The sequence below is a fragment of the Cornus florida genome, unplaced genomic scaffold (genome assembly GCF_030987335.1).
Source record: "Cornus florida cultivar Cherokee Brave unplaced genomic scaffold, ASM3098733v1 CherokeeBrave_3.0.0_Hap2_Chr01, whole genome shotgun sequence".
Lineage (NCBI taxonomy): Eukaryota > Viridiplantae > Streptophyta > Magnoliopsida > Cornales > Cornaceae > Cornus > Cornus florida.
Genome location: NW_026775571.1, coordinates 115,305,248 through 115,333,036, shown reverse-complemented (window position 1 = coordinate 115,333,036; position 27,789 = coordinate 115,305,248). Strand labels below are relative to the sequence as shown.

The 27,789-nt window shown below is 32.3% G+C and overlaps 1 protein-coding gene and 1 pseudogene across 1 annotated transcript; one reads left to right on the top strand and one right to left on the bottom strand.

Annotated features, from left to right (window-relative positions):
- The first annotated feature begins 40 nt into the window (after positions 1 to 40).
- Positions 41 to 19,147, top strand: LOC132281333 (GDSL esterase/lipase At5g45960-like; annotated as a pseudogene).
- Positions 19,148 to 19,763: 616 nt separating this feature from the next.
- LOC132268583 (peroxidase 19) lies at positions 19,764 to 26,390 on the bottom strand. The gene is made up of 3 exons (XM_059769442.1): positions 26,027 to 26,390; positions 25,653 to 25,853; positions 19,764 to 20,583 (listed from the first exon to the last, which is right to left on the bottom strand). The coding sequence occupies exons 1-3, from the start codon at positions 26,261 to 26,263 to the stop codon at positions 20,005 to 20,007; spliced, it is 1,017 nt and encodes a 338-aa protein (XP_059625425.1). The 5' UTR covers positions 26,264 to 26,390; the 3' UTR covers positions 19,764 to 20,004.
- Positions 26,391 to 27,789: the final 1,399 nt, after the last annotated feature.

The following is a 27,789-nucleotide window of genomic DNA, read 5'->3' as shown; positions in this document are numbered from 1 at the left end:
AACATCAGTGGTTCTTTCTCAAACACAATCTGCTTTTGAAATGGGTTACTATGTCTCATCACTTTCGGAAAAGGTAAATAAAAGAAACTATATGCTTCCATATCTGTTTTTCTCACCAGTTTTATTGTTCTGAATTAGAAGGAACATGTGATAACTGTAATACCGTATGGGTCGTTATTCATTACTGAATGTTTAAGTGGAAAATAATCATGTGTTTTTAAGGTGTTAATAACTCTACTCTGTTAATTTATGGGTATGTTTAGAAATTCTCAAAACCTGCAGTGTAATTTGGATATCTTCTAGAATAATGAATTTTAACTTAAAATGAGGTTAAACTTTAAGTGAAGAAACTTCACTTATCACTAAAAAGAACAATTAATTTTTTAAGTAAATAAAACAATTAAACAAAATTCAAACAAGTTCGTTCTCAAATTTACAAGTAATATTTAATTTCCGCTCTTAAAATATCTAGTGCTTAATTTTCAGTCGAATATTTGATCACCTTGTTAGTATTCTAATTGTTTACAATACTGCTTACTGTATTGTAGGTGTTATTTCTAGTGCACTACCTTATATTAGAAATGACTCCACACGTATTAGTGAGCACCCCTGGTTACGGGTTAGCTACTCGCCATTGCTTTACTCTAATTATTAGGTAAACTGATCGGATATGTTTCATCACAAGTAGACAATATTCATTGGTTGACCACAGGCGATTATAGTGAGTGTTGCTGGTGCAGGAGCTTTAGTTGGCCTACCAATTATGGGTGAATGACAGGCATGGGCTGAAGATATCACTTCTACTTGCTGATGCCTTATCCATTGTTGGTGTAGTCACATCAGCTCTTGCTATATCTCCATCGGCACTAATCACTGTATACTTAAAGACCGGGAAATCAGTAGCTCTCTACTACAAGACTCGTCCACGCTACACCGGGAGACAAGGACTCTCTCTGCTAGACATTCTTGTGTTCTTTTTTTGTACCCATTTTCTTGTGTTATTTTTTTGTGTCCATTGTTTGCTAATTACTGTGGCACAACTATTCTCAAACATCATCAGTCTAGGCTACACAGAGGTACTTATATTTAAAGTTTTTGTAGACATATCTCTCTCTCTAAGGTTAGTGGGAGGTCAGTTGTGGATAATTGTATGTTTAACTTCTGAATTTAAGAAAGACAGAGGTGTTGTCTGCTTATAGTTTGTAATCAATTTGTTGCAGGAATCTGGTACTTGGCATTGGATGATTGGATTTGCAAGACATCCAGCTGTCATCCATTTTACTTGGTTGCTATCTCTGTGTATGTCGCAAGTGGTATTGCCAAAAGGTTATGTATTTTCTCATCTGTTTCTTTAGGCAGCCGATTCTTTTTTTTCTTTGCAATTTTATGGCTTCACTTTTATATATAAATTACGGCCAAACCTCTTAAACTCGTACTACCTAAATTTATTGTGCTTGAGTTTTTTGTTTTGGATTTTTTCTAGGAGATTATTGAATCAGCTCAATAGAAATATGTCTTAATTGTTTGTTTGAAAAGTTATGTTTAGTCTAGAATTGGCCTTTTCCCCCTCAGTTGAGGGGGACAAATCAGCCATGTATAATTGGTCTATTCGTGCAATTGGAAGGAGAATTCAACCGAACTTCCTAATCTTATGTTTTATTTCCAGTTCAGTAATCTCAATTTAGAAGGCCCTTTTCCAACTACTTATGGCTGCTACACAGATTTTTTTTACATCTATTTAGCTCTGCTGGCAAGGCCAATATCTTCCATTTTAGTTGTCTCTTCCTTTTAAAATCCTTTTGGTACAATTTTGACTTAAGTTACGCTGTCAATGCATTCTCGTTATTTGTCATACATGGTGGAACAATCTTTTATAATTACTCTCATTCTATCTGCAATTGGTGCCACCTATAACTATTAAATACACTTGTTTCCTGCCTGCTGGAATTTGCAAGAGGTCATACATTTGTATAAGTAAGATGTTGATGACTGATGCTTTAAGATTGATTTTAGAAAGTCATGCTTCTAACTTCTGGTGCATGCTGTTAAGTAGGGTTCAAAATTCACCACCTTTGACAAATGAACCATCTTAAGCTATTTTGTTGTTGGTTGGTTTTTTAGTTGAATTGAGCCGAACAGCAGTGGTTCTTGCTCAAACACAACCTGCTTTGGAAATGGGTTACTATGTCTTGTCGATTTCGGAAAAGGTAAATAAATAACAGAAACTATATGCTGCCACATCTGCTTTTCTCAGGAGTTTTCTTGTTTTGAATTAGAAAGAACATGTGATAACTATAATACCATATACTACTGAATGTTTCAGTGGAAAATTATCATCTGTTTCTAAGGTGTTACTTAAAAAACTCAACTCAGTTAAATTATACATAACTGACAATGAAATTTGAATATCTTTTAGAATCACATGTTCAACTTAAAATGAGGTTAAACTTTAAGGCTGTGTGTTTAGTAACGAGAAACGTTTCTTGTTTTCTGTTGTCAACATCTAAAAAGGCAAAATGAAAACAAAAATCGCGTTCAATAAAATATTTTTGTTTTTCTATAACAGAAAACGTTTTTAATTTTTGTGAAAGAAAAGAGAAAACATTAAAATGATATTTCTTATATTTTTGGCACTGTAGCGCAAAAACGTTTTCACTAATGTTACTGCACAGGCACTATTCATTTCAAATAAAATTCATATTATTTATGTTATATACTAAGTTGCATATTAAATGTTAATAAAAATATATATTTTTAATATAGAATAAATTAAATTTTGTATATTATTTTTTATTTGATAAAAATATATTTTAATATATAATATATTAAATAATAATGTAAATTATTTTTTGTGACAAAATAATTTTTGATATAGAATATAATGTTATTAAATTATTAAGCAGTAGATATTTTATATTATTATATATCATATCTATATTATATTATATGTAAATATTAAATTATAATTAATTTACAATATTATAATATAATATATATTTTATTACATATAAGATATATTATTTAATATTTTCTATTCATAATAAATTATCATATGCTAAATATATTATATATCACATAATAAATGTATACATCATGCATATACATGTATTTATATACATAATTGGTTTGAATGTTTTTGTCTTTGTATATTTAATTTTGTACTTAAAATGTATTGGGTATTTTTAAGATTTATAATTTTAAATTAGATTTATGGCTTTTTTATATTAATGGAAGCAAGTGTCGTGCGGCTCGTGCCTAAGTGGTTGGGTTGCTCTATGTATCCGAGAGTTCGTGTTTAAATTATCTACCCTCCCACTCACCTTCCTTTCTAATCAATAACTCCTAAAATTCTTGTTATGAAAAAAAAATTAAAAAATTAAAAAATTAAAAATTAAAGAATATTATGTACATTTTGTAACAAATATGTTGTATTACTAAACACTATTATTGTATCCGAGAGTTCGTGTTTAAGTTATCTACCTTTCACCCTCCCCTCTAATCAATAATTGGGTTGTGTTGGGTGAAAAGTATCTTTTGGCAGGAAAAAGAAGAAGTAAGAAGTGTATAAGTTAAAACGACGCAGTATACGTGTTATAAGGGTAAACTGGTCTTTCAAAATTTTCGGTACCGGAAGCTAATGTCATGGGGGTAAATTACAACAAAATCATAGTTCAGAGGGGTAAATTGCAACAAAATCATAGTTCAGGGGGGTTTTTTGTAGTTCAGGGGAGTTTCTTGCAAATGACCAATAGTTCAAGGGGGTAAATTGTAACAAAATCATAGTTCAAGGGGATTTTTTATAGTTCATGGGGATTTCTTGCAAATGACCAATAGTTTAAGGGGGTTTAATGCACTTTACCCTATAATTTATTAGTGGTAAATTGAGTAGATATGTTTCATCATAAGCTGACGATATTTCATTAATTGACCACAGGCGACCATAGTGTATGTGGAGCTTTAGTTGGCCTACCAATTGTAAAGGATGGATGAATAACAGGTATAGGTTGAAGATACCACTTCTCCTTGTTGATGTCTTGTACATTCTTGTTGGGGCGGTTCGAGCCTTAGATGAGTTAGGCAGCCGCCTAAGACCCCAGTTAATAAAAAAGCTCCAAAATATGTTGTAATTATTTTCTTATTGAACACTAATTATAAAAATTTATCTCCTAAAAAATTCTTCTTTTTTTGTTTTCTCTCTCATTATATTCAGGCCTTTTCACTAAACTAAACTATTTATCTCCTAAAATATCTCATTTTTTTTTTTTTTTATCTCCTAAAATATCTCATTAATATATTTTTTTTTCTTTGTTTATCTTAATACACCTTTTTTTTACACCAACACTATATATATTTAATATTTTTTCGGTAAGTTGCACCACAATAAATATTTAGCCGTTGTACGGGGAAGCGAAGAAACTTTCCATATTCTCTTTTCTATATTTTTATTTTATTTATTTATTTATTTTTCTTATTCCTAATCCTCACGTTCATTCTGATTTCTCTCCTCTCTCAGCAATCTCAACAAGTTACTTTCAGTCCTCTCTCATTACAACTTTACAATTTTCTTTCTTTCTCGACTCAATATTCATTAGTCTCAAATCTCAATTTGAACGCACTTTTCTTTTATTGAAGAATTTGCAGCAGCATTTAATTGGCTCTTCCTAAATTTGGTTATATTGTTATTTTTTCCATAATTATTTTTTAGTTTTACTAACTTTTGCTATTATAAATTTGTATATATCTATATTTTTCATATATTTGTATATTTGTTTGTGAGTTATGAGTCTTGTGACTATATTTTCTCAAATTTTTTAATATGTATGCTAGAAAGTATGAATCTGGATTTTAAAAAAATAAAAAAAATAAAAAAAAATAGAATAGAAAAACTAATTCAACCTCAAAAGGGAGCTATTGATAAATTTATTACAACTAATAATCAAAACCTAAAAAAAAAATTAGATGAAAGTTCAGCAAATGAACAATCAAATCATCTAAAAGAATTAGAAGATTATACAATACTGAAAGAAAAAGATAACAGTGACTTGATTCACAATAAATCATATCTACGATCAACTATGTTACAAGAAAAATTAAATGAATTAACTATATTGTCTATTGAAAGAGATATTTTAACCACACTTGAATATAAGAATTTCATTAATAAGTTTGATCTCAAAAGGCAAAAAGAATGATTTTCAATTAATTATTATTTAATAATTAATATATTGCATATTATGATATAAAAAGACTACTTATTAATTTTTGCCTAAGGCCTGGAGTTACATCCAGCTACCTGTGATTGTTGTATAATAATCACGTCGGTTTTTGCTATGTCTCCATTGGAAAGAATATTTGTGTGCTTCTGCTATGTCTCCATTGGAAGAATATTGGTTAGATATTGAAGAAAAAGTCAAGTTGCAAATAACATTTGATCTTACAAATTTCATTTGTAAGGAAGAAAAAGGCCTTCTTTATTAATTAACACTTCTATCTATGTTCATTTGCTACAACTTGATTCCTAGGTAAGAACCAAATGAGGTCTCACACCTATAAATAGTATAAAAAAGTATAATGGTATTCTCTTACCATTTGTATAAATGTCAACAATCCAATGGTTGGGAGAATTCTAGAATAGGGTTCTGGAATGATCCAAAAGAATTTTTAAGGCATCTATAAAATACTAGAGTAGTTTAAAGTATTTTATACAAGTTTATACAACTCTATAAAAATATAGAGAATTTAAAATTTCTTCTCATGCATACAATCTATATCATCATTGTTGCTTATGTTTTGAACTATATTTTGTACATAATATTCCTGAATTATCACATTTTGTTACAAAATACCCTAATGCTTAAATTATTTTTTAGTAAATGACCATAATACCATTTCTTATTGACTTACACTTAAACTATTTTTCCTGTGGTAGTAAATTATTAAAAAAAATTCATACTAATTTGATGTCATATTCTCCATTAAATTTGCATAAGTTTATCTTTAATTTTTGAAATTATCTTTTAAAACAAATTATTAAGTAGAAAATTTTAAAATAATTTAAGTAATTTTAAAATTTTTCATGAATTTATTGCATGAAGAAGAATGTATTTTATATTTAAATAATATATTATTCATGAATATATTGTATGAAAAAGAAGGAATTTTAATTTTTACTCCAAAAAAGTTTAAGCTGAATTTTTTTTTTTTTTCATTTTATGTTAATTGATACTAATAATAAAATTAAGGTAAATAGTATAAATAATATTTAGATAAGGGAAAGGATAATCAAAATAATTTAATAACAAATAACAAATTTAATAAGAAAGGGTAAAATAGTCTTTTGTAATAGATTTGTCTTTAATTGCAACAAATCAATAATTCAGGGAATAATTATTAGTTTAAAAAGTTATTTACAAAATGACTATAGTTCAAGTGGGTTTTTTGTATTTTGTCCTTTTTAACTTTTCATTAACCCTTGATGGTGGTCGGGGGTGTTGCTTGATGTTGATAAATTGGGCTTGAATCTTGATCCGGACACTATGATAAAATAAATAATAAAATAGTCACTTGCGTACATTAATATCAAATAAATATTTTTTTTGGGTTCCTTATCATTAGTCTTTGATATATTGAGAAAAAGAGTCTTGTACATGTGCCTATGTTATTTTCTTACTCTCACTTGGACTCCAAAAAAATCCCTTTTGACTTGTTTGTCAAAAATACATCCTTTTGATACACAAAGAGTACTTTAGTTTTGAATTTTATATTGAGTGATGTGTTCTTATTTTTATAATTGCGTGTGATTGGGTTGTAGTTTCTTACAGGTTTGTGTTTGTATGGTAAATTAGTGGTGAAAATTCAATTATTTCAATGCATTATGGCCATGTTTTTTTTTTTTCGATTCAAAGGTCAAACTTTAACTTCTATATTTAACTGAAAATTCGACCAGCTTATCAACTTCAAATAAAAAAACTAAGACACAACTTTGACATCAATTTGTACACAAAAAAAAAAAAAAAAAAAAAAAAAAAAAAAAAAAAAAAAAATCAAAAATTAAAATGTAATTGGTAAAATACCGTTTAATTGTTATTATAAGTGATAAAATTCTAAAGTAAATGCGGTGAAACCTGAAAGCGTACTTAGTGCACCGGATGATTTAGGTCCATATTGGGTAGCAATGGATTCTGGTGGTTGTGGCCTATTCCGTCACTCTCTGTCAAAGAGCTAGGAAAATGATGGGAAAACGAAAAGAAAAAACGAGAGTTTTCTACGTAGTTCAAAGAGGTAATAGTTTCTTAATTACCCCAAATTAAAAGACTAACAAAGAGAGACTTCCACTTCCCACACAACCAGTTTCTAATTTACATGTTACTTGATACCATGTTGCATGTGTTCACAAATGCAAGGGTGCACAACAAACGAACAAAAAAAAAAAAAATTTGGTTTATTCACCGCCATGAAATATAACCGAGAAATGCGTATGTCAAAAATTTATTATTATTATTAGTCTAGTACTTAAAGAAATATTAGCCAACCCCATTAATAATTTCTGAATTTGCTCTCGGATGGAAAGCAACAATGGTGGTGTGGAGAAGGAAAGAAAACAGAGAGAGATGGAGATGGAGAAGTGGGGAGTGACGGTGATGGTGGAGGAGGGTGGACAGAGGCCGTGTGTTCGATACTCAATTTATCTTACCATATGTCATTATCTTCTTCTCACCATTACGGAAGAATTTAATTTTCAAAGGTTGTTGAGAAATTTATCTTATTTGGATGAGTTTGGTTTTCCAACCATATCAACTCTTTGCCAATAAAAGTAGTGGCGCTGTCAACAAAAAAGGAAAAAAAACAAAAAAAGAAAGAAAGAAAAAAAGTAATGTATTGTTTACGTCAAAGCAATTAAGAGTCGACAACAATTGAATAGTCTTGTTCATCGTACAACTTTTTATTAATGCGCCTCAGTTCATTAAAAAAAAAAAAAAAAAACATAGCACCACTACAAGAGACATCAGATTTTAGGTCACCATACTTCATTACAATCAACATAACCAGCCAATATGAGCACAACTCATGTTCACCATTTTTACCAGCTTGCGTTGTTTGTATACATGTTCATCATTGCACCTAAAGCTCAAGCTCAAACCCTAGTCAAGCAAAAACCCTTCAACAATACCGTCTCGGCTATTTTTGTGTTTGGAGACTCAACGGTTGATCCCGGAAACAATAACTACATAGCTACTCCATTTAAGGGCAATTTTCTACCTTATGGAAGAGATTTCGCCAACCAAAACCCCACCGGAAGGTTTTCTAATGGCCGGCTTGCCGGTGATTTTATCGGTGAGTTAAAAGTTGTTTCATACTCTTTATGGTTTAGACTTTAGACTGTCTGTGTGGTACGTTTTGATAGATCAAAGTGTTGGGATTTATATGCCCTGGCATAACAAATTCCTGTTTGGATTAATTGACATATGTTCCTGACGTTTCTGAAATATTTATGTTTTATACAATTGGTGAATTCAATGTATTATATTTCGATTCACTATGAAATTGATAGTGTCCATGTAATTACAAGAAATATTTATGTATATGTATGTGATGGCAATCAATGCATGATATATAAATAGTAATTATAAATTGTTCATAGTCGGTAATTATGGATAGACTCATAATTAATTAAGACTTGAACTGGATCCGCGTTAGGTTGAGATATATTGCGAAAGCCGTCGTATGCAATTACTCCCTATCACCGTCATGGCATTTGACTCTTAAGCATGAGAAAAGTATAGACTCTTTTATTAATTAATAATTACTTTGATTTGTTCGGCGGATTCTTCGAGATCCTTAGACCGACACTTCGGGTAGTTATGTAATTAATAGTTAGAGGGTTATATTTTCAATATTTGCATCATTGCTACTTGTATTTATTTTGTATTGATTATGGTTGATCACAAAGTAAATTCGAAGGCCTTCGTATGATTTTAGACAAAATGATTTATTATATATTTATTTATTAAATTATTATTTTTGTCGAACAAATGTTTTATTGTGATCGAGCCAGAAATAATCAAAGGTACCAAAATAAATATATTAATTAAGTAGTCGGATTGATGGCATTATTTATCCGATAACTAATTATGCATAGAGGGGTCAAAGTGCAACATTGACTTAGAGGTTATTTATTATTGAATTGGAGTTCAATTAATTTCTTTTAGTGGAGTAGAAATTAATTTATGAATTAATTTAATTGGGTCCATGGACCGGGCCAATCATTAATTCATTGTAACCAATAAAATAATAGGCCCAATGGATTCTCACTCATAGCCCAACTTGATATTGGAATCATATTAGATTTGAGACATGTGAATTAGAGATTGAGAAGGATTAGTTGTTTCCTTTTCTTTACCTTTATGTTGCCTATAAATATACATGGTCTATGTATATTTTAGGGGTGATTTTGATGAGAAGAAAATAGGAATAACTTTTCTCTCTCTAGAAAATTAGGATTTATGTTCTCATCTAATGGAGGCTCCCACAAGCCTAGTTTTCCAAGGTCATTCATGGAGGCTTATGAGTGATTCCTAAAGGCAAGACCATTACCAAGAAGATGGAGATCCATGGAAAAGATGTCTAGCAAAAGGGATCTACAATAAGTGAGAACATTCACTTTAGAGGAGAGATCTGAGGTTTACTCAAACCTTGATGTAAGTATTCAATCTTTTAGTTGAATGATACATCATATTTTATTTTTGCATAAAACTTGTCTCTCTGTGATGAATCAAGATCTATGAATTTAAATCCCTCGAAAAGTTTTTAAAAACTTGCACGTTTCCCAACAGTGGTATCAGAGCATGGTTTGATTCATTACTAGAGATCATGTTTTTATCAAAATCATCATCATGGATCCAAATTTATATATGCATATGTTTATATTATTATATGATCATGATATATGTATAATTGTGAATGAATGATGATGAATGTTTGGGCCATGGATGAAGCTTATAGGTTATTGGAATGTAATTTTATCTTTGGATGAATGTAATTAAGGCTTTGATTTAGCCGTTTGAAAGTTCAATGATGTAATTTAATTTTTTCCATTGTATTTCAAATTGTAAATATTTTTAAAGCCATGTAATCTTCGTCAAAGGATGCTATGAAGCTTCAAGAAGGTCCAAAAGGGTTAAATTATGCTTCAGTAATTTTCTGGAATTTTTCTGAATTTTTTGGAATTTTTCTGGAATTTTTTGAGGCTTAATTTAATTTTCTGGGAATTTTTCTGATTTTTCTGAAATTTTTCGGCGTTTTTCCGGTGGCCGGAGCATCGCCGGCGGCGAGAAGAGGCGTCGGAGAAGGCTGGGATCAGATGTGGTGCAGGTGGGGTGAGCCTGGCGCGTGAGGAACACGCGCCAGGAGGAGACATATGCTGGCGCGTGCATTGCACGCACCAGCTAAGGTGGTATGGCCGCCACGCGCGTGCAGGCGCGTGGAGGCGCGTCCCACGCGCCCCAGGCGCGTGCCAGCGCGTGGGGGCGCGTGGCTTCACCTGCAGCATGCCCCAGGCGCGTGTAAGCGCGTGTGGGGCCCTCCAGTCGCGTTCCAAGCAGGTTTTTGCTTCTCCTAGCGCGTATCAACCTCCTGCGGGTGTTTGCAAGCTGATGGAAGATCTTCGCGCAATACTTAGAGCAATTAAATGTTAAAAGCTGAATCCATTGGCCATTTAATTTGCTTTATCTGTCATTTATTGTTGTATGTGATGCATGAAATAATTAATTGCTAATTATTATTGTTCATGCATTGGATCCATGATATTTATTTAAATGGCTTGATTTATATTAGTTAAATTATGAAAATTAATTGGATTTGATTACTAATTAATTTGAGGGCACTTATTGGGAAACGCAAAATTATTTTTTTTGTAATTAAATTATTTTTAAAGTGTGCTTCAAATTAAATATTAGTGAATCGTTTAAAGTCCAAATATTTTCTAAATTTAATTGGATTAAAATCAAGACGTTTTGCATGCATTATATCATGTAAATGAATAAAATGAAAACCCTAATTATGAATGATTAAAAATTGAGTGGGAGCGGGGATTTTTATACATTGCCCCATGACCTTTGTTATTAACACCATTGTAATTAGATCTTCAAAAATAAGGCCCCACGCATGATTTGAAGAGTCTTAATATTACAAGAATGGTTGTCTCATGAAAATACAAATATTAAATGTTCATTGTAATTAGATCTTTAAAAATAAGGCCCTACGCATGATTTAAAGAGTTTAGATTATAATGACAACATATTTAATGTTTAATTTTTCGTTAGAGTTTTAATAACGTTATACACTCAATCTAAAATCAATAGTGTTAGCTTCCCAACGAAGTGGTCTATACTAGGTGATTTTAGAAAGGCTAAATTAAATCGGGAATCATTTCATATGATAGACAAGGCATTGTCTTAAGAGATATGGAAATGATGGGATTTACCCGCCAATAGCAATAATGAACTTCGCCAACCGAATAAGTTATTGGCGTATTGGTTATTCGATTTTTCATGCAGTGGTTAAGGGACCCACATATTATTATTTTAATGGAAGTGCTCGCTTAATAGCAAATGAATCTCAATAATAGTAATAATGAACTCCTCCAACATGATAAGTTATTGACATATTGATCAGTTGATTTATTATGCTACAGAGTTGAGGGACCCGCATTAATTAAAAGGGATTGTTCACCAATAATGATAATGATCTCTTGTTCGATTGAGATTTATTGTATTATGTGGTTAACAAGCTCATTTTAATTTTAAATATGCATGACAGAATTAATAATTCACCTTGCATGTTGTATGAATGCATTTATATTCAGATGAATTATGTTTAATCCATTTTATCTGCTTGCTTACATATTCTATGATATTGGACCTTATTTATAATGACTGGAAAATGAACTTAGATATTTTATTCACAACGTAAGGGTACAAAATGTGTTTATTACTCCTATACCTATCTCTTTTACTTTGAGATACCAAATTTGACATTAATGCTTTTAATAAATTAGATAAGGCAAATGATATGACTTGGTGCAATATTCTAGAGTTTAGCTCGAATATACTCCAAAGCTAACATTTGTATTATTTTATTTTCTTCAAGCATCATATTAAATGTCAATGAGATATTGGGTGAGATTAGATAGAGCACATGCCTAAGTACTGTGTCAAATTTAAATACATCAAGATAGCCTCATGAACTCCAGTTCGAAATCAAATTTTGGAAAATGATTGTTTATTATTTAAAATTAGCCGGAGATCAATAAGGCTGACTTGGGTGGTAAGTTTCAAGTTGATATGATTATTGCCTTGTTACCAAACTCATTCGACTCTGTTAGAGTGAACTAAATAAGGAATCAGTTTGAGTTCACACTCACTGATATTCTTATAGAATTGGTAACAGATGAAGGGATAATCAAGAGTATGGGCGTTCCTATCAATCTAACCTAGTCTATACCATCTTCTTCTAAGCCCAAGTGGATGGGCAAAGCAAAGAAGAAGGATGATAATAGGACTAGGCTAGCACAAAACATAGGTATCTAAAAGGTTAAAGGGAATAAGGCAGTGTATGTTGAGGGCGAATGAAACTGTTTCTTTTGCCGTTAACTAAGACACTAAAGGACAAACTGTCTAAGCAATGACGTGGCATAGGAAAATATATATTTAATCATTGAGCCATGTTATGTGGTTGTATCTATTGATTCCTGATGGATAGATTCTGGAGCCACTAAACATGTTTGCAATTTATTGTAAGGATTTCAGGAATCCAGAAGCCTTGATGATATGGGTATATATTTATCTTTTGACCTGATGCCAAGGTTGTAGTTAAGTCAGTGGGAGTATTACATCTGAAATTAGAGAGTATGAGGATATTAGTATTAGAGAACTATCTTTATGCACAGAAGTGAAACGCAATCTCATTCTTATTTCACTTTTGGCTTATAAAAACTAGGTCGTTATTTTGTAAAACTGGTTTTATAAAATTGAATAGATATGTGATTGCTTCTGGTGCATTGAAAGATGGTTAATATACTATAATCACAAGCTCTTAAGATTTGCAGGATGTAGAAACTAATGTTGCATCTTCTAGATTGAATGTTAAGAGAAAATTTGTTATTCCTGACTCATTGTATTTTTGGTGTCTATTTTTGGGTTGTAATCAATCAAAATGAGATTTAAAGATTGGTTAAAGAAGGTTTATTACCTAGTGAGGCAGAGGAGCCTAAACCAAACTTGTGAATCTTGTTTTGAATGATAGATAACTCTAAGGGCTTAATCAGCCAAATGAAATAGACATAAAGAACAATTGGAGTCGGTACACACGTACACGTGTAGTCTTATGAACATCCAATCAAGATTACTCACGTTTTGGATAAATTTACCTGTTGCGACACAAGTCTTATACTTTTGGTATATTCCGAGAGGGTCAAGACTGATGTGGAGCACAGATTAGGTAAACTTATCAAGACACTTCGATCTGATCGAGTATTTGAGTATTTCTTGGGATAGTGCAAAGACTATATGGTCAATGAGGGTGTTGTGTACCAGTTTTCCGCAATTGACGCTAAATTAATTTAGGTGTCAAATAAGAATAACAGAATTCCACTTAACATGGTTAGATCTATGATCAGGAATGCCACATTATCTCTTTCATTTAAGAGTTTAGCGTTAATGACATCGATGCGCATTATGAACTGCATTCCATCTTAGTCTGTCTCAAGGATACCGTTGAGCTGTGTTTTTGACTAAATATTAGTTTGAATCATATGCACATATGGGGTAGTCTTGCAAACGTGCGTTTGATATGGACAAGTAAGTTGGAATCAGATCATAGGCATGCTAGATTTGATAGCTACTCTAAATGTCACTAGTATGAATTATTTTATGATCTCAAAGATAAAAGTTGATTGTTTTCACTCACTGTTTATCTATAGGAGAATCATATTATGAATCACATACCTAGTAGCATAATGTTAGAGAATTTGGTATGAGTACCAGATGTACCACATGTGAACACACTTATTATAGATATTGAGAATAATATATGAATTCCCTATTGATGCGTTAGCATCATCTACTACACAGATTATTGCATCGGTACATTGATGTAGTGGGAGGATTATCATCCAATTCGACAGAATCATGTTTTTAGGTGAGACCATTATGGACATCCCTGTTAAAACATGAGTTAGACCCAGTAAGCTACACGGAAGCGTGAACCGATGTGGATACAGATCGTTTTGGTGAGTTACTATGAAATCAGAGTTGGAATCTATATATTCTAATAAATTCTGGGATCTTGTAGAACTTTCTAGTAGGGTGATTCCTATGGAAGGCAAGTTAATCTACAAAAAGATACCAGAAGATTTCTTAGTGAATAAATCATGAGTGTACAAGGGAATGTCATTATTTTTCTTAATTCTATATATTGATGACATCCTACTCATTTATAATGACGTGGAAGTTTTGTCATCAATTAAAAGGTAGTTGTTCAATTACTTTTAAATGAAGGATTTTCAAGATGTAAGCTATATTCCTAGGATCAAGCTTTTGCAAGATCAGGTTAAAAGGAAAATAGGCTTATCTTAATAATCCTACATTGATAAAGTTTTGACCAGGTTTGGTATGCATAGCTCAAAGAATGAGTTCTTGCTTTATTGATATGGATCGCTCTCTCTAGTAAGTAGTTTTTTAAGACTAGCAGAGGAGATTGAGCAAATGAGACTGGAACAATATGTTTCGGCATATGAGAGTCTCATATATGCCATGGTCTATACCAAACAGGACATCCGCTACATAGTAGGGATAGTCAGTAGAGATCAGTCCAATACTGGACTTGACAACTGGTCTATTGTGAAAAATATCATTAAGTACCTAAGGAGAATCAATGATATCATACTCATTTATGGATGTGATGATATGGTCCTAGTCAGGTATGCTAGTTCTGATTTTCAATCAGAAGTAGATACTATGAGGTTCATGACTTAGTGTATGTTCACTCAATGGAAGGGAAATCAGTTGGTAGATTGTCAAGCAGATTTCAACTGTTGACTCAAACCTGCAGGTGGAACATATTGCAGCCTTAAAGGTGGCAATATAAGCCTATTGGTTTGATCTCACTGATTTAGAGGTTGTGGAGCATACTAGCCTGCCTATCGAGCTATATTGCGACAATAATGCAGAAGTAGTCCAAACCAATGACCCAAGGTTCCATAGATAAACAAAATACACTGATAGGAAGTATCATGTTCTACATGATATTATCCGGCAAGAAAATGTACTTGTAGCTAGAACATTGCATTGGAACACAACTTTGTTGATCCATTATCAAAGGTGTCATTGATCAATAATTTTGGTCATCATCTGGATAACATTGGAGTTGGGTGCAATTTGAATTGGCTATGAGGGCAAGTGGGAACTGTTGGGATTTATATGCCCTGGCATAGTAAATTCCTGTTTGGATTAATTGACATATGTTCCTGACGTTTCTGAAATATTTATGTTTTATACAATTGGTGAATTCAATGTATTATATTTCGATTCACTATGAAATTGATAGTGTCCATGTAATTACAAGAAATATTTATGTATATGTATGTGATGACAATCAATGCATGATATATAAATAGTAATTATAAATTGTTCATAGTCGGTAATTATGGATGGACTCATAATTAATTAAGACTTGAACTGGATCCGCGTTAGGTTGAGATATATTGCGAGAGCCGTCGTATGCAATTACTCCCTATCACCGTCATGGCATTTGACTCTTAAGCATGAGAAAAGTATAGACTCTTTTATTAATTAATAATTACTTTGATTTGTTCGGCGGATTCTTCGAGATCCTTAGACCGACACTTCGGGTAGTTATGTAATTAATAGTTAGAGGGTTATATTTTCAATATTTGCATCATTGCTACTTGTATTTATTTTGTATTGATTATGGTTGATCACAAAGTAAATTCGAAGGCCTTCGTATGATTTTAGACAAAATGATTTATTATATATTTATTTATTAAATTATTATTTTTGTCGAACAAATGTTTTATTGTGATCGAGTCAGAAATAATCAAAGGTACCAAAATAAATATATTAATTAAGTAGTCGGATTGATGGCATTATTTATCCGATAACTAATTATGCATAGAGGGGTCAAAGTGCAACATTGACTTAGAGGTTATTTATTATTGAATTGGAGTTTAATTAATTTCTTTTAGTGGAGTAGAAATTAATTTATGAATTAATTTAATTGGGTCCATGGACCGGGCCAATCATTAATTCATTGTAACCAATAAAATAATAGGCCCAATGGATTCTCACTCATAGCCCAACTTGATATTGGAATCATATTAGATTTGAGACATGTGAATTAGAGATTGAGAAGGATTAGTTGTTTCCTTTTCTTTACCTTTATGTTGCCTATAAATATACATGGTCTATGTATATTTTAGGGGTGATTTTGATGAGAAGAAAATAGGAATAACTTTTCTCTCTCTAGAAAATTAGGGTTTATGTTATCATCTAATGGAGGCTCCCACAAGCCTAGTTTTCCAAGGTCATTCATGGAGGCTTATGAGTGATTCCTAAAGGCAAGACCATTACCAAGAAGATGGAGATCCATGAAAAAAATGTCTAGGAAAAGGGATTTACAATAAGTGAGAACATTCACTTTAGAGGAGAGATCTGAGATTTACTCAAACCTTGATGTAAGTATTCAATCTTTTAGTTGAATGATACATCATATTTTATTTTTGCATAAAACTTGTCTCTATGTGATGAATCAAGATCTATGAATTTAAATCTCTCGAAAAGTTTTTAAAAACTTGCACGTTTCCCAACACAAAGTCCTCAAAGTGATTTGTAATTAATGGTTGTGTTAAATTTCAAGTGCAGCTAGTTATGTGGGTATAAAAGAGTATGTGCCTCCATATTTGGATCCAACACTTGGCATCGAGGAGCTAATGTCTGGAGTTAGTTTTGCCTCGGCTGGATCTGGATTTGACCCTCTTACACCAAGAATAAGCGTCTATTTCTCCTTCTACATCTCTCTCTCTCTCTCTATATATATATATATACATATATGTACATACACAGTTACACACACTGGCATTTATTCTCTTTATGTTAGCTGCAACTAACACTATATACACCTTTCAAAAAAAAACTAACACTATAAATATATATATATATGTGCATAAGGCATTGATCAATGAGGTCTTCCACCTTGTACGTACAGTTTGACACTAGCTTTTCTTTCTTTTCCTTTTTAAGGATTGCTTGTGTGTCTGTTTTTATTTTTTATTTTTGGTGATAAATAAAATATTTCTATATCAACTTGTTAGTATAGCGTATATGTGTACTCTTTTTTAGGTTAATTTTTATTCTTAAATTCAGTCCGGTTTATTAATTTTGTTTATTCTATATAGTATAAGTTCTTGCAATATTGAAACTAGTTTCTTTTTCTCAAATTGCTTTTAGTTATCAATTGCCTAAAATACAATTATGCAAAGAAAAATATTTTCTGAATGCATAAAATTAATATATTGTGAGAAAATTTATGAAGCCAATGTAGCATAGTGAATTGGGGTTTGAATTGTCATGTGTTTCTTAAACTCGATCATTTTTTTTTTTTTTTTTTTCTCTTATTAAAAGTTGAAATTTTCATGAACTTGTTTTTATTTCAGAATGTAATCCCAGTGTCAAAGCAATTAGAGTATTTCAAGGAGTATCGAGCAAGATTGGAGGTCTTGATTGGGAACCAAAGAACCAAAATTTTGATAAAAAATACGTTTTACCTTGTCAGTGCGGGTACAAATGATTTTGTAATCAATTATTTTGCCATGCCAATCCGTCGTAATAGCTACACCCTCCCAAGTTACATGGAATTCTTGTTGCAGCAAGTGCAGCAATTTATGCAGGTTTGATTTTTTCGTGCATTATTCTCTTCTTCTTTTCTTTGAATATGGTGGTGCAGGTCAATTATAGAACGCCCAATAATCTACTATGGAGCACATGTAGTCCCCCATCCCACATTTATATTATTCTCATTAAGTTTATTTATTTGTCTTATATTTTTGGGAATTCAGATGTGTTGTCGTTTTTTTTTTTTGTTTGGGTTATATTTGTTGGGTCGTTTACCTTGAATTGCATAATTATAACTATACCTTGTTAAAATAAAACCTATAATTATTATTAATATAATCTAGACATATAATAACTAACTGATATATACTTACATATCGAAAAGAAAAAAATTGAAACCAACTGATATATGTGCAGCATTTCTTTTGCCTGGAAAAGCTATCATTTAGCTGCAATTTACTATTATTATTATTATTATTGGGTAAATAATTAGATATGTATTTTTATCACTCCTATATAGTGATTCTTTTTCAGGGATTGTGGGACCAAGGGGCTCGAAAATTTGCATTCGTGGGTCTACCGCCAGTGGGTTGCTTGCCTATTGTCATCACCTTCAATTCAGAAAGCCCCATTCAACAACGTGGTTGTTTTGAATTTTTCTCCTCTACTGCTACAACCTACAATTTTATGCTTGAAAATTAACCAGCTGAACGCCATGCAATTCAGCTTAGCAAAATTTGGAGCTCAGATTGTTTACATGGACGTATATGGACCATTGTCAGACATGATCCAAGGTCACAAGTATGGTAAGAAATTTTTATCTTTCATCGAAAAAGGAATATTAAATTCTTTTTAAATTTGAAATTGTCTAATTAGAGATAATGGGATCCACAATCACTACCTCAAGTTCTTTCAGGGAAAGAGTTGATTATACAAAGATTAATGGTAAAAATTAATGGGAGTAACTTTGAGCCAGTCCATCAATTAATATTAGAGATTTATAAGCTAATATATATATATATATATATATATATGATGTGTTTGCAGATTTTGATGAGGTTAGCAGTGGTTGCTGTGGGACAGGATTAATGGAAGCATCGTTCTTATGCAATCCGAAATCATTTGTGTGCACTAATGCGTCTAAATATGTATTTTGGGACTCCATACATCCATCAGAAAGGGCATACTATATTCTTTTCGAGACAGTCCGATCTAAGATTAATTTTATCATCCTGGATTAACATTTTATGATTATTAGCTTTGTGACAGTTATTAACTGTTGCAATTTGTATGATTTGTTACTATGATTTTGGAGTTGGAATGGTAGGTCTTAATGAGTGTATGTACACTCTTTGTACAAGAGGTGTGGTACCCAAAGAAAATAATTACAAAATATAAATCACTGACAATGACAAAATTGTACTCTTTGTACAAGAGGTATTGTCACTAGCCTAGCCCGAATTTTTTAATAAAATCTTCTATTTATATAAATTCAGATAGTCAAAATACACTCAGATCATAAAATAAAAAAAAATACCCTCTTTTATACAAAGTCAATTTCCTCAAATATACAAAAAAATTCTCTAAATAATACAAATAAAACTCGCAACGCCAACTCTTCGTCCTAAGCCCCTATTACAATTCTCATCCATCTTCGGTACTTGACAATGACAAAATTGTACTTCAATTTATTTATTTATTTTTGAAGGGTAAATTGTACTTCAATTGTTCATTTGTTCTCCAACCAAATCATATGAACCAGCTGCATTAATTATTTTATATTTATTAGAGGTGAGAGGACAGCTTCCGAATTTTAGGTGGCATGGACAAGCAATCAAGATTAATTTATAAATGATATTGATAACAACCAATCACAATATAATTTTTAAATGATATTTAAAAATAATAGACTAATGTAATTTTTTTTCATGTGAAGCACCCTCACTCCACTTAGGCCTCATCTACTGCAAATGCACAACACTACTAAAACCAAAAACAATCCAAAACCTCAAACAAAAAACAAAAAAAAACGCACACACACGCACAATGGAAATGAGAAATAAACAACGTGGAAATTAAATCAAGCAAATATATATGGTCATGGGTGAACACTGCAATCTTTCCTTTTCTCGCCGTGTTTTCTTCTCCTCTTCACACCAATTGAGCCCATTTTGTCCATAGCCGTTGCAAATGCTTGGAAGAAGTTGTGTTTGTCCTTAGCTAGAACTTGAACCAAAGGTTTGGTCCTAGGGTCCAAAAATAGAGCCTGGTCTGTGGCTAGCAACCCCAACTTAGACTCCAAATTTCCGTAGTAAGCATTGTCAAATGAGAAGGGAGTTGTTACATCAAGAGGAGCAACAACATCTGCATTGCCACCGTAGTGTGGACATGACATTTTCAAGGCCTTGAGGAGTCTCGGATCAAAGGCAGGGTCAGCCTGCTTGGTGCCTTGGTAGTCGTAGAGCCGGGATACAAATTGTTCACAGTGAGCGAAGCCAATGGTATGTGCACCTGAGAGGACGACTAGATCGTCCATCGTTAGCCCTTTGGAACTGAAAAGCTTAAGAAGGTCATTGACACTGGAATTTGAGCGTGGAAGATTGGAGTGCACACTAGATGCCATTGATATTTTTCCATCCCACCTCCCTTTCTTCACTTCATAATAAGGACCCCCTGCCTACACCACGTTACATCAACAAATATGTACTTAATTAATTATTTTATTAGAAGCACCATCAAATTAGGAAATAATTAGACATAACGTTATCCGCATTAATTGACAAAATGTAAGATTAAATTGTCTGTATTACTTCCTGGCCGAACTTTGGAGTCGTGATCATAACATTAAAATTAAGGATAAAGTACAGAAAATCCTTCTCGCTTTGCAATCTTTTGCAGTAAGTTTCCTTGTCTATTTTTTTACCAAAGAACCCTCTTGTCCTGTAATATTTTTTTAATAAATTCCACTTGTCTAATTTTTTACTAAAGAACCCCCTCAACTATTTGAAGGGGGTAAAAGATTTGATATTTTGACCAAAATGTCCTTTAATTTAAATCTTAATTCTCCCAAACTTCAAAAATTCATATCTCACAAATCGTATATTTAAAAATTGTAAATAATAGATGCACGGAAAACTTATGAAATAAGGATTCCAGAAATATAAGATTTATACAACAAACTTTCATAACTAGAGAGAAATAGACAATCTAAAAACTACTCCAACAATCTTATTTTATCTTTAAAAAATAAAATACTTGAGATATTTGTAAGAAAATTTTCAGAACTATTCATTTTCATATGGAGCCAAATATATAAAAAATTTAGTCCCAACAGAGATCAATTTCATGAGATATCATATTTTGCGTCAAAGTATTTTCATTCTTTTATAGACTCGCCATTTAAAAAATAAATAAAAATGAATATTCGGTCTCTATTGGAGCTAATTTTTTTTATATGTTATACTCCATATGAAAATGAATAATTCTAAAAATTTTCTTACAAATAACCTGAGTATTTTATAAAAATTAAAATAAAATAATATTGTTGTAGCAGATTTTTAGATTGTTTATTTCTCTCTAGTTATGAATTTTTGTTAAACAAATATTATATTTCTGGAATCCTTATTTTATAAGCTTTCTGTGCATATATTATTTGCAATATTTGGACGTACGGTTTGTGAGATATGAATTTTTGAAGTTCTGAAAAATTAAGATTTAAATAAAAGGGCATTTTGGTCCAAATATTAACTCTTTTACCCTCGTAGATAGTTGAGGGGGGTTCTTTAGTAAAAAATTAGATAAGGAGGATTTGTTGGAAAGGGCTACAAGTCGAGGAAGGTTCTTTGGTAAAAAATTAGACGATGGGAGTTTACTGAAAAAGGCTACAAGTCGAAGGGGTTTTATGTACTTTACCCTAAAATTAATGCTGACGTATTAGATTCAACTCTGCAAATAATATATATACATGATAAGAGGGAATGCTTGTTTCTATTATATGTCATCTTCTTTATTTTTTAAGATATGGGAGGACATTTTTTCATGTGAACGTTTTTTAAATTTAGACACATAAAAGCATCTCCAACCCACATGCCATATGAGCTGTCAATTCAAAATATAGCAAGTGGGTTAAAATTGTAGTCTCCATTGGCATGCTATATTACCCGTCAAAATTTGGGTTTGCCATTTTTGGTGCCAAATCTAGCACAAGAAATGGTTACTGCTATTCCAGAAAAAACAGAGAGAGAGATTGACGATGGAAACTGAAAGATATGGGTTTTGATTTTTTGAACAATCTGAAATGATATGCCAATATGGGTTCAGATATATATATATATATATATATATATATATATATATATATATATATATATATATTTTAAAAAGATCATAAAAAATCTCACCAAATAGGATGCAAAACAAAAATTATAGACTTTGATTAGTTGATTAAGAAAAAAAATTAAAACAAAACCCATACGTACAAGTTAGCAATTGCAGAGAGAGAGGGGGGGCAAGCTTGAGAGTTGAGAGACAGCGGTTGAAGCTTGCGAACGGCGAAACCGAACTGGAACAGCGGGCAATGGAAACTGAAAGATATGGGTTTTGAACTTCTGATTCTTGTTGATTTTGTAGTTTGCAGTTGTAGAGAGAGAGAGAGGGGGGGCAATTTCAGAGTTGAGAACAATAGAGATGGAGGCGACTGGGGAGGCTGAAATGATTTGCCCTAAAACTATATATATTTGGGAGGCTGAAATGATTTGCCCTAAATATATGTATATTATATATATTTAATAATATTATTATTAAATATATATAATATACACATATATATATAATATACAAATTTTTGAAAAAGAAAAAAAAAATTATATAAAAAAATTTATTTAATAATATAATCAAATATATAAATTTATACATACATACATATATATATATGTATGTATATATATATATATATATATATATATATATTTGGGTCCTTTTTTGACCGGATATTTTAGATTTTTTATTATTTTTAATTAAGTTTAATTTTAGTTTCCTTCTAATATCTACAACTTGACTTGGAATCTACCTAATATTAACATTACTGATATAAATATAAATGGTGCGAATGGTAGTTGAAAAGAATAGTGGTTGTGTTAAAAAATAATATTTTGCATAAAATGCATCATTGGAGTAGAATTGGTAAAATGTAGCCTCAAAATATAGATTTGACACTGTAACACTGTCAAAATATAGATTTGACATTTGAATTTAGTATTTTACCATTGGAGATGCTCTAAGAGAATAGAAATCACCCCATATAAAATGGAGGTTATTTATGCTATTTATAGAGGTCACAACTCATACGTCTCGTAACAAGGGATAAAATCCTCTCCCAATAGCTTTTTCCTTCTGGGGGCATTATTGTTAGGTATTAATTGATTATAAATAAGTAGTTTCCACCACCAAAATTTAATTAGGATTTAACTTTGCTTTTCTCTTTTTAGTAAGGTTTACAATGCCATTATTCCTAATTTGACACACACGTATATATAAGTTATATAACCAAATGAGGGAGCAACCAGTGCTGATGAGTGCTGAAAAGTGCGTATTTAAACCCCTTAAGCTTAGGCATTATAGTACCTTTATCTATCTTACTTTACCGTTTTAGATTGATTTCGTATTATTTCCATTTTCAGACACTTATCCCGAAAATAAGCTAACTCAGCGAAATAAGAGCTTAATTGAAGCAATTCTAGGATGAATCAAAGAAAGGAGCCAAGTGGAAGCAAAAGGAAGAAAAAGGTAGAAATCAACATCTTCGATCGATCTCAGATCAAAGTTCGATCGATCCAACATGATCGATCTCAACACTTCAAGATGGATCAGAGCCATAATGACATTTTCAGAGATCTCAAAAGTTCGATCGATCCAACATTATTCTTCAATCGATTAAACTACTTTGTCCTTATCCAAATGATTGATCTTATCCAGTTGTACCACCCTACCAACCACTTTTGTCCTTTTCCCAAAAATATCTTCAAAATATCTCAAATTTGTCTTTATCCAAAAAGCGCCACCAATGAAGATCGATCCAGCCTAAGTTCGATGGATCTCAGCCATGTTCGATCGATCCAAGTCCAAGGTTCGATCGATCGAACTTCCTCCAGTGCGAAAAAGTTAAATTTCCAGCTCATTGAAAGTTGTCCTTTATTCAATCATTAGGGAATATTGTGTGCACGACCCCAGCTCATTTTTTGGTGTCATTTGACCTACCTATATAAGAATAAGGATTATTTTTTTACAAGGAGGGAGGAAGAGAGCCAATATCATATCATATCATCTCTTGAAGAGTAAGTTTAAAGGAGGATGAGGAGGCTAGAGACACAAAGAGGAGAGTTCTTCATCAACAAGGAGCAGATTTCTTCCATGGAGTTAGCCCTTGAGGGTTGGAGCAACATCACCATGAGTGGCTAGACATCCTCTTGGGGCTAGAGTTAGCTCCAAGCATGCTTTCTATATCTTAATCTTGTATATTATTGAGGGATTAGTGTTGTAATTAATGTTTTAACACTTTAATATATATAGATCTTGATTGTTCAATGATTTATGTGGTTAAATACTTTCAATTGATCATTTCATTCTATCCATATGCCTATGTATGTTAATATAGATGTTCATGTGCTTGTCTCTAGATTTTGTGTTATTGATGCATGTTTATGTATATTGATGCTATAGATTTAGAGATTGTCAAAACATAGTGCTTCATGGAATACTCTTGTGATTTTCTTGATGGTTCATACTCATTTCTTGATGGATTGTGCATCTCCCTTAGTTTATTTTCATGCTAGTAGTGTAGATGTAGTGTAGTTGTAGTGTAGTGTTAAATGGGAGGACAATCCATGCTTATTGTTTGATGATCCATGTTTTTTAATGCAAGTAGTATATGTTTCTAACCTTGTGTTATATTTGGATTATGAGCTTAATGAAAGGATTAATGACTTGTTTTGATCTATTGTGCCTTTCACATGTTGTTTAGACAATATATGCTTCATTGCTTAGATATATTGTGCCTTACACATGATGTTTAGACAATACATGCTTAACTAGTCATCCTTGGTTGTTGAATCAACCAAACACACACACACACCAATATTGCAACACACCATTTGCCCTCATTAGTCACTTGTCAATGGTATAAAATGCATTGCTTGGTGGTGATCTCTAAACCCTAAGACTCTTCTCTTTCTTATTTGCTCTTAGTTGCATTCTTTTATTATCACTTAGTTTAATTTAGTTGCTCTCTAGTCTAATCAACTAACCAACCAATTGTTTGATCACTCGACCTACTAGCCCTAATAACAATTCCACAACCTTGTTCGACCCTCACAATCTCTTGGGACGATCCCTACTCGTCCTAACTATATTTATAGTGAAAGGTAGTAGTAGTTTTTATAAATATAAAATTTGGCCCTCGCCTTAATTCACACTCTCAAACTTAATGGTAGTGCGACAGACCAGCCAAGGGTCATGACGCAAGACACATATATAATTATCATTACCGATCGATCACATGTATAAGTACAGTGGTCATACGCAAGTATTGAAAATTACACATATACACACTTGCACATGAATAGACATGAATGCAGTTGTACACACGCACAATATATTGCTGGTGTGTGGAAGTTCTATGAATAGCATTAATTTGAGTGTACTATATATAATGAATTGCATGAGGAGAAAATTAAATAGGCACTCACTTACCAAATGAACAAAGTCTCTAGCTGCAATTGCTAGAATGTCAGCACAGGATACAACGCCAGGGCACTTGCTCTCCACCAATGCCTTGGCCTTCTTTATGCTATCAAACGCCTCCACTGCTAAATCCTTGTTATCCTGCGCATCCTTCTCCGCTAGTTCTTTGCTTCCTGATGTAGTCGATATCAATATTGATGCATCACAGCCCTTTAATAATACCATGCAAAAAATGATCAATTCAACCAAAAACAAGAGAAAAAGAAAATAAATAAATAAAAAATCAATGCACCAGTTTAGAGGGTCACTGGGTGCATGATATGCTAAAATGCGCTTTAATTGCATGCAAGTGAATTATGAATTTCTGTGGAATTGGGATTTACCTCAACGAAGCAGTCATGGAAGAAGAGCCGAATGGTGGCGGGTCCGGAGATGGGAGCTTCTTTGAACTGTTGGGCGGTGACAGACCCCAAGAGCTGGTCGAGCTGGGGGCAGGACTTGGCGTAGTAGTTGATGGAGAGTGGCGTGGATAAAGAGTTTGAGGTGCGTAGGATAAGAAGAAATAAGAGCAAAGGGATGAGAATGGACCAAAAACTACAAGAATAACAAGAGACTGACATGATTGGCCAGAGAGAGTACGTGAGCAGTTTAGGACAAAGGAGTAACAGAGTAATGGAGAATATAAAACTGGGCACTTGGTGTGAAGTTTTGTTGCGCAACAGATAGCCAGGTAAAAGAGAGAATCAAGACCCGTGACGCCCAATATTATAATATGTGTGTGTGTGTGTGTGTATATATATATATCAGTCTGTACATCTGTATATATAGAGTGTGACGGCCACGTCATCTACGGAGAAATTGCTTTTATGCGCAAAGTATGTCAAGCCACTAGTCCTACCAGTTAAATGAGAACATTGATATATATTGGCCTTTACTGTGAATAACGTAATTTAAAATGAGAATCTTTTCAGGAAAGGACAGTGCTAAGTGGGGCTTAATTAGGTGGGGCTACTCTCCTTTTTCTTTTTTTCTTTTTTTATATAAATTTTCATTCATACCCTTCAAACTTTTTATATTTATGTCTTTAACCTCTTAAGTTAATAATTAAGTGAGTTAACACCCAACCCATACATATCATTTCACTTTTCATCCCGATTCGATGTGGGATACCTATAACATTTTCTCTCATTCAAACTCATATTATGGTCAGATCACCTTACCTATTTGGAGACACATTCGGATTCTTCCGGGTCAAGTATTTGACATGATACTGAATTAAAAATTGAATTTGACTTTAATATCAATTATAGCGAACCCGTTGTTTCACGATCTTATTCAAAATTTAAGCTATTAAGTAAAATTAACACCCAACCTAAATATGGTATTTACTTTTCATCGGATTTGGACACTCCTAAGAATTGCTTGGATGAGGAGGGATGGTTTAACTGAGCTCCACTTAGCACACTTAAATGCAGAGCATGCGCAACATGGGATCATAAATACCCGATTCCAACTTATATTAATTAATTAATCTTGACCATCCATGCCGGTCTGATCAGAGGCCTAGAACAGTAGCTCATTAATTTGCACTTTTCAGTGGTCTGTGTTTATCAAGTGGAGTGAGAGCTTTTTGGTTATATGAAGTACACTAAAGCTGTGTTTATCAAGTGGAGTGAGAGCTTTTTGTTATATGAAGTACACTAAAGCTGTGGACCACCTGGTCTCATTCATTCATAGCTTTAGTTGGAGTACCCAGAATTGTGGACCTGAAAAGTCCAAGGGACCCAGAGCCCACGAGTTTTGTTCACAGTTGTTGTCCACTTTAATGAGTTTTTGTTGTCGACTTTTAACTGGTGAGTGGTAATTTTTAACCTGTACTCTTTGTGCTCGTTTTGCATAGGCAAATTAGTTTGGTCCGGACCCCGCCGTATTTACATAGGTAAATTATTAAGTACTCTTATTTTATTAATATATATATATTTTAATATATATATGAAGTATCTTATATAATAATATTAAAATAACAAATGAATTTGATTAGAAAGAAAATAGTGAATAACTAAAGATGAAAGAAAAAAAAAATAACAAATTTATTTTAACAATAAATAAATTATGGTCTTGGACAGGGCGGGTACCCGCGAGGTAA

What these genes read in the sequence shown, in the direction of transcription:
- LOC132268583 (XM_059769442.1), bottom strand. Translation starts at nt 26,263, where the DNA reads ATGTCAGTCTCTTGTTATTCTTGTAGTTTTTGGTCCATTCTCATCCCT. An exon ending in TCCATGACTGCTTCGTTGAG is followed by an intron (nt 25,854 to 26,026) that starts GTAAATCCCAAT and finishes GTATTATTAAAG; the next exon opens with GGCTGTGATGCATCAATATT. An exon ending in CTAGAGACTTTGTTCATTTG is followed by an intron (nt 20,584 to 25,652) that starts GTAAGTGAGTGC and finishes AACGTGGTGTAG; the next exon opens with GCAGGGGGTCCTTATTATGA.